Genomic DNA, 12,814 nt, shown 5'->3' on the forward strand with positions numbered 1-12,814 from the left:
CAACATAATGACATGCTATTGAGGATCCGGCATGCTAGCACTTCAACATCTTTCTCTTCCCAGAATCCCAAAACAAAGAACTAAAAAGTATAAAGCACGTCACGAAGTAACTGCAGAGAATACTTCAAAGTTGCAGTTCCATATTGGCATGGTCGATGCAAGAGGAAACAAATACAAAACTTTCTGTGTTTCTCTGTAATTTCGCTGCACACCTTGCGTTGCACTGGCTGTTGAGAGACAAGATCCGAAATTATTTATTTGTTACTTTGTTGTGGTAGTAACTGGTTACAGAGAAAGTGCAGCATTTCCTAGAAAAATAGACGATGTCCAGTTTACTGACTGCATCTCGCTATGAGTCTAAACTGTAATACGGCAATATCACAGAGCATTCATACTGACAAAATTTCATTGGCATTAATTATATCAAGCCAGCTTTTGAGGTCATCAACTGTAGGTATGTCTGTTGTTGCAATCCTACACTGAAAAACCTTGTAAGCACACAGCAATCCACCCACTGACCCAGATCATACATGTATGTAACTTCTTAATGTTATAATTGAGCCTTCAAGAAGACAACAATCAGTGTTTACCCTCACCCTCCTCAATACAACAAAATGTAATAAGTTGCATGTAATAAATGTTTAATTGCACATACAACAGGACCAGTGTTGCACCAATAAAAGCATTTTGCCAATATGTCAACAAAATACGTATAACCAATATTTGATTTAATTGTAATTGATATAAAAATTATTCTACTTCATAAAGCTCAAAATTGTTCTTAAAAGAGTCAAGAACTTCTGTCCTCTCAACTGTGCATCTGTTGTGCCTGTCATTATAAATATTACGAACATCGGAAAAAACCATATCTGGAAGAATGGAGGTCGCACATATATTCAAGTAATATTGCACAAGCTTGGATAGTAGTTGGAATATTATCAAAGACCATTCAGACTACATACATGTACAGAATAATTGCATGTTCAAGCTACCACCTAGCATCACGCAAGATTTACAGATTCTGATATAAACCCAATATGCCTATATTAGCTGGTAATCGAGGTGCAAATACAATTAAAGGTGCAACACAAATATGCTGTAAATTATATGTAGACAATAAATTAATTATGGTCCTACATACTAATGTCACGTGACTTCAGCCAAGTCTCATTCCCAGACTCTCGTCACCTCACTCACCTCTGGCTCTTGTATGTTGCAAAGGACAGTTAGTGAGAGATGGAAACCAAACACGAGTGAGGTTAATAGTTTGTGAATGAGACTAGTCTCACCATTCTGAGACTGCTGTCTGTAATCAACACATGTCACATGACAAATTTCACAGATTGGTTTTTTAGTTTGCTGCCCAAGCATTAAAGCTACATTCAACAGGATTGTGTTTACACCAAGTATAAGGAAGACTGTACTGTCTTCTTACAACATGTCACTGGAACAAATACAAATGATATCCCAGAATAACTAGCTTCAATAATACACCACAACTAGCACCGCCATTACCACCTCATAACATATGCCATACATCAGTAGGAGTGAACAGCATGTTACATTCAACTCTGTGTTTTCCTTTACTTAAAATAACGATAACCAATTCTAAAATTTAGAATCCATTGTCATGACATAATCTGATATAAGTTACAACAAAAAAATTCTCTTACTTGGTAATGTTGTATAATTCAATTGTTTACAAATCTGGTCATGAGTCATCCTACTCGTACTAGCATTTATATAATGTGAGAAACTTTAGCAAAATAAGTCCAGATTTTTAACAAATCAATTAAAAAGAAAAATAACTGATTGTGATTGGTGCTAATATCTCAGTCCTACCACTCTGTTTTGGAGCTATCCACCAAAAGTACAACAAAGTCATACTTTGTTAGCTCAACCTCAGACAAGATACTAGCGGAGGTGTGTCGGTCAATTACAATAAGAAACAGAAGTTAGTGCAATTTGATTTGATTTACAGTTTCAAACTGTGCTGTCCCGTATGTGTCGCATGTCTGCTGTTACACGTGAGCGCATGAGTCAGGCACGGATCCAGGATTTTTGAAAAGAGGGGGTTGCAAATTTGATACACCACGCCTACTTCAGCATTTGTATCATTAGAGGTGCAATTGGCCCAGGCTTCTTACAGCTTAGCTAAAGTAAACGGCAACAACTATGGCAACATATCTCTAGCAATGTGTGGTGTTATAAACTCCCTAAATCATCTAAACTGTCTAACAGAATCTAACTGCATCATTCATAGACTACTGCTAAATAAATGTTAAGTAAACTAAGGTGCAACTGTGTCTCATTCAAACAAAGACTGTATGAACAATCTCCGTGGATGATTTTGTACAAACTTCGTCTGCTGGTAACCGGTCTTTGTAATGCACGGCGATAACTGATGTAGGTGTGCAAGACGTTCATCTGCCATGGTCCTCAGAAGAAAAAATTACCTCTCTTCTTCTGCACTTGTGATAAGCAGTGTACATGCTATCAATAGCAGACCATGAACATTCGGGTACAACCGAGAGTCACAGGCTCCCAAGGCCAGGAGAAGGTTATTTAATTGTTGAGTATGGCCTTCTTGCTCTCTTGCTCTCTTTTCCTTGCTTCTTGCATTTCCTTGTATTTGCTTTGCCATACTGACTGCCGCCTTCTCACTTCACCTCCTAGAGACTTCGGGAATGGAAGATCGGCTTTCCATTGGGTCAACGTGGAACGAACCAGAAGGGTACGCACTGGACAAAGCAATGCTCGGACATTATCTTGCTCACCATTAGATCGTTCGCGCATCTGAAGAATCAGGAAGTCTAGGAGGGGTATAGCAACGGACCGTTTGTAGTGCTCAATCGGACTCCGACTACCAGTAGGTGTATTGCTCCGGTTTCGCTGTAAGTTCGTTTTTGTTGGAAAAGATTCAACGAATCCAATCCTGTCTGCGATTCGCAGAATGTCTTGATACCAGATGTCAAAGAGGTTGTTTACATCCTGCCTTGTTGCCTTCATTATTTCAGTTACGTACTGAGTGAACCATTCCCTACGCAACAAAGATATCCTGGTCACGAGTCTGGAGTTTCGCTGTCAGATGTCTCACTTCGTCAAGAATCCGCTTAGTAATTTTTAATTAAATACTGAAAATGAGCACAATGCGGCTTCAAGACCTACTGCTTTATCTCCGAGGCCAACAAAAGGGGAGTTGCAACCCCCACAACCCCTACCCTAGGTACGCCACCAATGAATGCGCCTCCGTGCTTATCCTCGGTCGTTCCAGACTATTACATAATCAGTTTCAGGGGACTTTTATGACACAACAGCATAATTTCAGTGAGAATGTCGATCGACGACTCTCTCTCTAGGCCAAGAACCTCGAAGAACACTAAATTAATTAAGCTCTGATATAATTCTGTTGCAGAACAAAACGAACCAGTGTATGTAACTGCAACTGGACCGAATCCATCTTCAACACTTTTTTCTGTTTTTAGGCAGTCTAATTAAATATCAACATATTAAATTCCCGGATAATTAATGGATGACAGACCTCTGTATGCGAGAATGACCAACGCTACATGCCACTGCAGTCTACATGACAACAAAAATTGTTAATTTTACTGTTGCTAAAATAAAAATGTATTAGTAAGACTGGACTAAATGGAAGACGTTATAGCACATGTGTCCTGTACTTTATGTCAACAACTCGATTTCTAGGAAATCGTGCAAAAATCGAATATTGCAATGGTTGGCCTGCCGTAGGTTTCTAACAGAAACGTTGGCTGAGGGAGTTAAAAGCAAAAGTCTACAACAGCGGGTGTTCCCAAGAGGTCTGCTATCCTAGTACTGTCGCGGACCGACTCCGCTTGACTTCAGTGATCAGACGAGAACCGGTATATTCAGAGTGGTAAGGTCGTAGGCAATGAAGATTACAAAGTGTAGACTATACTTATAGTATTCTAAGGTCGTAGGCAATGAAGATTACAAAGTGTAGACTATACTTATAGTATTCTAAGCAGACGTTGTAGAAACTTTGAAAATAAAATGGATTTCTAGTTGTGATGTAATTAAAAGAATAAAGAGACCACTGCAAAAAGTACGCTAATCATCTACAAATCGACCCACAGAACAGGTCTAGAAAGACTGACCTGTCTAATTAGTGACTTACTTGATAGTCAAGATCCACAGCTACAGTATAAAATAATAACGGTACTCAGTTCATTCCCACCTGTGCGTGCGAACGAGTACGTACGAACACCAGACCCAGATCCAGGAAGTTTTAAAAGAGGGGGTTGACCTTGTATCAGTTATTTATAGCATTACTAATTTTCTCTTTTCTAATAAAATTATTGAACCACGCCTATAGGAAAAGAGGGGTTGCAACCTCCTGAACACCCTATCTGGATCCGGTGTAGTAGGAAATCCGTCCCGGCAGGAAATCTGTCCCGGCCGAGACGGATTTCCTAGGAAATTGGTCTCGGAGCTAGGAAATCCGTCACGCCCTGCATGTTCTAGGAAATCGGTATCGGGCGGGACAGATTTCCTAGGAAATCGGTCTCGGAGCTAGGAAACGCAGCTCACTCTGAATGTTCTAGGAAAACCCAGAACGGCCGGTGTTTCGGTATTGAAAATGCCTCCATGCAGCAGGGAGTTTACTAATGGGCCTAAATCATGATATATTTAACCACGTTTCTAGGGAACATAACACAGCATTCCAGGTTTCTCATTTGTACTGCAGCCTCCCACTATACGTATGTATACGTACAGCACAGTTTAAACAAAGTTCTAGGCTCATCATACACACAATGCAAACAGTAATGCACGTTCAACGCAAACACGAACTATATACATGTGTATAGTGTCAGCTAGTGTATGCATGCAGAATTTTTACTTGCAGTTACCACAGGTCCATTTTTTGCTCCTAGTAGGCAATATCGGTCTAGCACATTTCAAATGACACCAATCATCGCATTTCTGGCACTTCACTGTAGCAGCAAATGTCTCGGGCATCAAGCACCAACGACAAAGCTCAATCATGACACCGCGAAGTCTCTTGGGACGATGAGCCGTGGTCTTTGTCATCTGCGGAAAAGGCATCATTTCTTTCTGCTGAAAGCATTTGAGAAGGTGCCGTCTCATCAGTGCCTGGTCGAATTGCAGAGTCGATAAATTGTCTCCAAAAGCAAGATGCACAGCAAATGCAATGGCAAACAGTCCGCAATCCGAACCTCCCCTCTGCTGTTGGACATAGGGCTTTTGAACAAACAAGTTGATGGGATCATTTCCATCATCATCGTCTTCGCTATCATCTTCTACCGCCAGCCTATAAATCAAGGCTAACTGGTGACTGAGAGAAGTACTAAGTTGAAAACCGGCCTCTTTGCTGTCATAAACTGATATATGTTGGCCACAGCAACTAGAAGTTACCCAATGGCTTCGCTCAGGGACGTGATGTATCTGGATGCCCTCATGCTGGACTGGGATAAAACCATTCGTCTGTGCAAGTAACGGTGACTGTAGGCCATCAATGTGTGGAAACTGTTTCTTTAGTATGTTGTGAGCAAGAGAAATATGCTCATCCGTAAGCTCGCGGCCTTGCATGAGAATTTCTCTCATTCGCCTTGAAATAGTGAAACTGTTCTTCTTAGATTCCTAATCAATTCATGGAATACGTAAGTTAAACCTTTCAGAGGGTTTCCCAAAGAGATACTTACTATAGTACGTCTTCGTTTTGTTTGGGGTTGAGTTTGGCCCCTATAATCAAGCTTGCGCTTACGTTTTCCATCTTCTTCTCTGCTATTCTCCTCGTCATTCGCTGTCTGACTGCATTCTTTGTCATCTTCATTTGTCTGTATAAGGCAAATCAAATCATAGAGAAGGATTACAGAATAGAAGATATTTTTCAATGAGCTAACCGCAAGCTGGAAACGTACTCTTTTCTTAGGTTCCAACCGTAATTTACGTCTGTCACATTTGATACTTCTGCTTCCAACAGTGCCCTTGTCAGTTTCATCTGAGATTTCCCTGGATGAAGCTCCCTTGTCAGTTTCATCTGAGATTTCCCTGGATGAAGCTGATGGTTGAGTTGTAGATGGTAATGAACGGGCCTCTATTTCTGTCCTGTTATCCATCACCAATAACCCCTGCAAGGCACAGAAGGTGGAAAATATCCAAACACAGCTATAGTGCTCTATTAGGCATATGAAGTTGGTGTAAAATGGTATATTAACGACATTCATTATTTTTAGATTAATTGACTGTCACTGTAGAAGACCTCTACCTGTCCTTCATTTTGATGTGTCCTTGAAGGTTGCGCATCAGGTTGGAATGCAACTAAAGCATCCACACGTACACATGCAGACGCAGGGGATAGAAGAGGTAAGTCATCCGCGTGCCATTCAATGGCTTCTGCAGCATTTTCATCTTCATTGATCTAATAAACAGAACTTACGCCATGTGTATGCAAAACAATCATGTTCAAATCGCTGCATACGGTATCTTTGCACTCGTCTGAAGTGCCACTACCACATGGCTCGTAGCTCTGCGGTGGATAATACGGTTTGAGACGACTTGCATTAAAGATTTGCTTCAGAACAGCACCATTTCCATTTTTCAGCTTGAAACAGCCTTTCGGAAGACGTTCTGACACCCAGTATGGACCAGTCCACTTCACGTCCAGCTTTCCACCCTTACGGCTGTCATGTTTACTATTTTTTAAAAGAACTTGGTCATTGAGATCGAGAGATAAAGAATATGTATTATGGCGCTTGTCATAGTAAGCTTTCTGGCGTTCCTGGGCTTTGACAATATTTCGTTTTGCAGCTGCTGTATACTGGTGTTTCAGATTGACTAGCAGTTCTACATCATGTTGCATCTCTTCATCAGTCAGGCAATGCATCGTGGTTTCCGCAGTTGAATCTGAGACGTGGTGTGCATGCAGTTGCACATCTAGAGGCATACGAGGATCTCGATTATTAAAAAGAAAGAATGGTGTGAATTTGGTCGAAGCATGAACAGCAATGCGATAGGAAAATAGAATAGCCTCAATTGTTGAATCCCAGTCTTCATCTGTGCAGTTTGTCATCTGGCAGATTCCATTTTTCAGTGTCTGATTGAAACGCTCAGTCAGTCCGTTTGTTTGAGGGTGGTAGGCAGACGTAATTCTGTGTTTGACTCCTGTCTTTGTCAAAAGTTCATTGCAGATAGCATTGCAAAACTCGCGACCTTGATCGGATATCAACACCTCTGGAAATCCATGTCGTAGAAAGAGTGAGTTAAGGAAGTCAGCAACGTGAATTGCTTCTTTCGATGGAATTGCTTTGGCTTCAGGCCATTTGCTGAAGTAATCGACAGCCACAACAATATACTGATTGCCACTACTAGTGACTTGCAATGGTCCAACCAAGTCAACGCCAATTTGCGACCAGACCTTAGATGGTACAGGTAATGGATGTAACGGTTCTGATGGATGATCAAACTTTCTTTTCACTCTCTGACATATATCACAATGTTGAACCTGAGAAATGAAATGTGCAGAGACAGTATTTTGAAGCACCTTCTGAAAAAATTATGCATGCTTCTTCTCACTAGTTGTTTCACATCAGCTACTATTCCTAGCCAGTAGTACTTCTTTGTCACTCGATCTAGCGTTTTGTCCCTGCCAAGATGATGACCTCCAGTGACATGACATCCTTGGAGAATCTGGATATACAGAGAAGACATAATGTAAACATTTTATTAAGTCAACATGACGAAATTTTGTCATCTGCCCTTGCAGTTTACTAGCAGGGGCGTACCAAAACTGCCAAAGGGTGAGGGCGACCAATTTTGAAATTACTGACTTACACCAACAGACGATTTCCGCAACTTCCAGTTTAGGTATAGACAATTAAATATATTATTTACTTTTATTTATTTGGAGTATATAGAGTCTTTATTACAGGCCAATATTAAAATATACGATAATGTGGATCATATTATAGTTTTTCATGACCAGTTTGTGGCAAAGTCAAAACATAACTTTGGGGACGTACAGTTAGGTCAATTAGATTAATTGGTGGGGACACTGTTTTTCATTAGCTGGATGGTAGCGCACGCTAGTCATGCTTTGTCACGTGCCGCGGTCACCTCCTTTAGCGCGCGTTAGGCCCGAACAATTTAAAAATGATTGCTGCACCCCAGTTTAGGGCATGCATGGCTAACTAGAGGTGAAACCCGTAACTCCGAGAAATTAGAGAGTTCACCTGTCTTTTTGTCGTATCGTCTCTGATAACTTGTCTGCGTGTCGATTGTTTCTTGTCTTGGAAGTAGAGAATCCCTTCCTCTAGCTGGAACAGTTTGGATTTCTTACGGACACCACTCTTCTCGCTTTCCGAGAGACCTAGATCACCAACATCGTTAGGAGGATCGGCAATCGCACGGACGTAGAGACGGTGTGACAGCTGTTCTTCGTCAGCCTACCTGTTGGATATGAACCGTTTTCAAGGTAGAAAACGACCCGCTCGTACATTTGCTCTTCCATGGCGCTTCCTGTCATTCAGAATATCAAACAATTGCACATGCGTGTGCGTGAGACACACAATGACATATTTCCTGCGTGGTGACAGATTTCCTAGCGCCTCGGCCGAGACAGATATCCTAAGGAAATGTGTCTCGGCCAAGACTAATTTCCCAGCGTAGTGACAGATTTCCTAGCAAATCTGACTAGCCGAGACAGATATCCTAAGGAAATGTGTCTCGGCCGAGACAGATTTCCCCGAGACGGATTTCCTACTACACCGGGCCTGGACACTTAGTGTACCCCTTTGACGCACTACTAAACTGTAACAAAAAAAGTTAACTAAGAGGCTATATAAGTTAAAACGCTGCTTACGCCTAATTCAATATTGTCGCCACGGCAATATTCACAGATTGCCGTCACATAACGTGAAGTGTCCATTTTTTAAACCCATCAAGAATGAAATTTTTTTATTGAAAATGATCAATTTGTAACATCTGTTTCCGCGTGTAGGGGTGGTGCAACGCAGTCATTCAATTAAGTGAGCATAGTTTCCATAGGGCACGAAATAGGGCAGAATTAAGCCACGGATCGAAGTCCTGTAAGAGTGTAGACAGCATTGATCATAGCGACAGTTTTGATAAATGTTTACAAAAAGTCTAGAACGTCCTCAAAGCAATCTACAGACAATCTCTCTAGAATATCTTTGCATTATACAACCAGAGTTTAATAGAAAGCCTTTGGTGGAAATAGGACGTGGCCTGGCTCATTGTGAGGTGACTGTGGAATGTTGTTCTTCTGTACATTGATTTTAAAAACTGGAGACCAGACGGCGACCACAAGCCCAGACTTTCAACAACTAGTGGATAAAACACACCTCCATTCTCACTAACAATGTCTTTATATGAGCTGTCGTTCTCTCTTTCTTCAGCTTCTGCCGCAACCCCTGCTTGACAAGCTGCCTTTACCATATATATTGGTTGGAGAGAATTTTTTACTGTGATGTCAAAGTAAGTCGGTCGCCCTCTCTCAAAATCTGGATGGTATACATCTCCTGGTCTTGCATTCGAGTCACCACAAAGCCGTTGTTCAAGACGACAATTGGCATTATCAGATAATAGTGCTTCGAATACTACGTCAGGAAGAGCGTTGTGTCGTCTATTTCTCCAGTTTCCCTCTCCGCAACCCAGTAGATGGTTCCCATGACTGTCTAAAACCTGTCCACAAGAACAACGCTTTAAGCTTGGAGGAGTTGGAAAGAAAGGTATCCCCAACCATGTGCGAACAGCGATTATGAACTCTCTCTGGGGCATGGCAAGGCTGAGATTGGGGTTGGGTATTGCCCTTAGCCATGCTCCAGCGTGAGGAGCAGATATCGTATTTAGTCGAGCACGATCTCTCAAACTTGCTTTCTCTAAGATGTTTGTTGAAAGCTTGTTGTCCAGGAGACGTGGTAGGTCCCGTTGACTACTCGAGGTAAGATCAATGGTGTCAAGCGAGTCAGGCACAAGACTTCGAATATGATCCTTAGCAGCATACTCTTCAGGAAAAGCACTAAAGTCAGGCGACAAATAATTACTATTGGGCTCTGACTCCTACAGAAGTTGCGTAGTTGCAAGAAGACGAGAACATAATGACCGAACGGAGTTACAGCTGCCAATGAATGCAGAAGAGGACATTCTCAGCGCTTCTCGTAGGCCTAGTCCCCCTTGACGAACAGACAATGAAGCCTGCATATATATATATATATATATATATATATATATATATATTTGCTATGTTTGTAATCTATGAACAAATCGTCAATTGTATGTTTATACTCCAATGCACGCTGTACTATTTTCTTTTGGGGAATGCAACTCAAAATTCTAAGTGACAAAAAATATTTCAAAGTTGCAGTTTCATATTGGCATGGTCTATGCAAGAGGAAACAAATACAAAACTTTCTGTATATCTCTGTAGTTTCGCTGGATACCTTGTGTTGCACTGGCTGTTGAGAGGCTAGATCAGAAATTATTTTTTATTACTTTGTTGTTGTACAGTACTATCCAGTTACAGAGACAGTGCAGGATTTTTGTTACAATAATAGCTGATGTCCGGTTTACTAACTGCATCTCGCAATGAATCTAAACTTTAATACGACAATATCACAGAGATTCATACTAAAACATTATATTAGCATTAATTAATTAAATCGAGCCATCGTTTCAGTTTTCAGTTTTTGGTATGTATGTTGTTGTAATCCTACACTGGAAAAGCTGTACAGCTACCCACAGCAAGCCAACCACTGCTTACCCAGTACATACATTTACGTATGTCCTTACTGTTATGAATGAGCCTTTAAGAAGAAGAAAATCAGTAATTACCTCACTCTCTTCTAAGCATCGTAATACAGCGAATGTAGTCATTTCTATAAATAAATGTTTAATTGCAAATACAATATCTACCAGTGTTACAAAAAATAAAAGCATTTAGCCAAATTGTCATAAGATAGGCATAACCAATATCTGATTTAATTGTGTGTACTAGATATACAAATGATTCTACTTCATAAAGCTCAAAATTGGTCTTAATTAATTAAAAGGAGTTCTTATGTCTTCTGAACTTTGCATCTGTTATGCATATCATTATAAATATTACCAGAGTCATAAAAAGTCTTTCTGAAATAATTGCGGTCGCAGATGTATTCAAGTAATATTGCAGAAGTTTAGAAAACCCACATATATAGAATAATTGTGCATGCTCAAGCTACCAGCTAGCATCACGTGAGATTTACAGATTCTGATGTAAACCCAATATGCCTATATCAGCTGGTAATCGCGGTGCAAATACAATTATGGGTGCAACACAAATATTGTGTAAATTGTATGTAAACAATAAATTAGTTATAGTCCTACATACTGATGTCCCATGGTCTAAGCATAGTCTCATTCCCAGACTCTCGTATGTTGCGAAGGACAGCTAGTGAGATATGTCAACCGAGCACAAGTGTGCTCACAAGTTTAAGAATGAAACTAGTCTCAGCATTCTGAGACTGCTGTCTGTAATAAGTACATGTCACGTAACAGACTTTACAGATGACTCTATAGTTTGTTGCCCAAATATTACAGCTCCAATCAACAGAAATGTGTTTACACAAAGTATTAGAATAACTGTAATGTCTTATAAAGACTGTGATATCTTGGCACCTGGTTCTTGCTACAATGTCACTCGAACATATACAAATGAGATCCCTACTCGTCAAAATACCAATAGTTTCAATAATACATCACAATCACCACCTCTAGGACAGCAATCACCACCATACACAAAAAATATCTCATGCACCTGTAAGAGTAAACAGCAGATTCAAAACAGTGTTTCCCTAAAGAGAGTTAAAATAACAATAACCGGACTATTCTCAAATATATTCTCATTTCATAATCTGTGATGAGTCCCATGACCCGGCCGGAGCGCTTGAGATAGGTGATCGGACGAGAACCGGTATATTCGAAGTGGTATGGTCCAAACTGATTGGAAACTACGTTCAAGCTACTTATGTTATAGTATTCGTGTACTGTGAATTTACTTGCAGCAATTGTTCATGAGAAAACCAAAATGTTAGCGTTTTTGCAAATAGTTTGGCTTGAGATTTGATAACATACATTTCGTAGACAAAAAGACACATTTTCAAGAGCACATCAAAAATCACGAATCAAATACAGTTCTTAACTCAATTAAACAATTACTCAGAAAATCAAGTCTAGTTGTTCAAAATCGATGTTGGCTGCATGTGCAAAGACATGGATAAATAGAAATAGGAGTAGCATAGAAGACAAAAGCCTATAACACCAACTGTTCCAAGGCGGTCTCCCATCCTCGTACAGACCCAGCTCAACTCTGCCTGACTTAAGTGGGCTGACGAAAACTGATATGGCCGTAGGCGATAAAGAGTAAAAACAGTACGCTATAGCTCTAGAGTATCCAATGCAAAACTTTCTATGAAAATCTGATATTTGAGTTAATTAATGCCGGATGTTTATTGTATTATTGATAATACTATATATGTAAACAAAGCTTAATAATTATTGTATCTTTATACATACATACATACATACATACATAAATACTTATATATATATATGTATATAGATATATAGATATATAAGTATATAAATACTTATATGTATATATATATATATATATATACCTTCATGATACTCTCTCATGCATCAACTCCCGTCTTGCTGCACTCACAATGCTAAAGACTAAACAAAACCCAGCAATTAACCGAGAAGACTATAAACATTGGAGGATGAACAACACTCCAAACCACCTATACCACAG

At 40.1% G+C, this 12,814-nt stretch overlaps 1 protein-coding gene and 1 pseudogene across 1 annotated transcript; both read right to left on the minus strand.

Annotated features, from left to right (window-relative positions):
* Positions 1-3,793: 3,793 nt before the first annotated feature.
* On the minus strand, positions 3,794-3,912 carry LOC134185145 (5S ribosomal RNA; annotated as a pseudogene).
* A 770-nt stretch (positions 3,913-4,682) lies between these two features.
* LOC134184668 (uncharacterized) lies at positions 4,683-8,583 on the minus strand. The gene is made up of 8 exons (XM_062652415.1): positions 8,452-8,583; positions 8,235-8,371; positions 7,579-7,692; positions 6,485-7,507; positions 6,272-6,424; positions 5,907-6,134; positions 5,706-5,840; positions 4,683-5,643 (listed from the first exon to the last, which is right to left on the minus strand). Exons 1-8 carry the CDS (start codon positions 8,525-8,527, stop codon positions 4,879-4,881), a joined length of 2,631 nt encoding a protein of 876 aa, XP_062508399.1. The 5' UTR covers positions 8,528-8,583; the 3' UTR covers positions 4,683-4,878.
* Positions 8,584-12,814: the final 4,231 nt, after the last annotated feature.

Source organism: Corticium candelabrum, chromosome 9 (genome assembly GCF_963422355.1).
Source record: "Corticium candelabrum chromosome 9, ooCorCand1.1, whole genome shotgun sequence".
Taxonomy (NCBI): Eukaryota; Metazoa; Porifera; class Homoscleromorpha; order Homosclerophorida; family Plakinidae; genus Corticium; species Corticium candelabrum.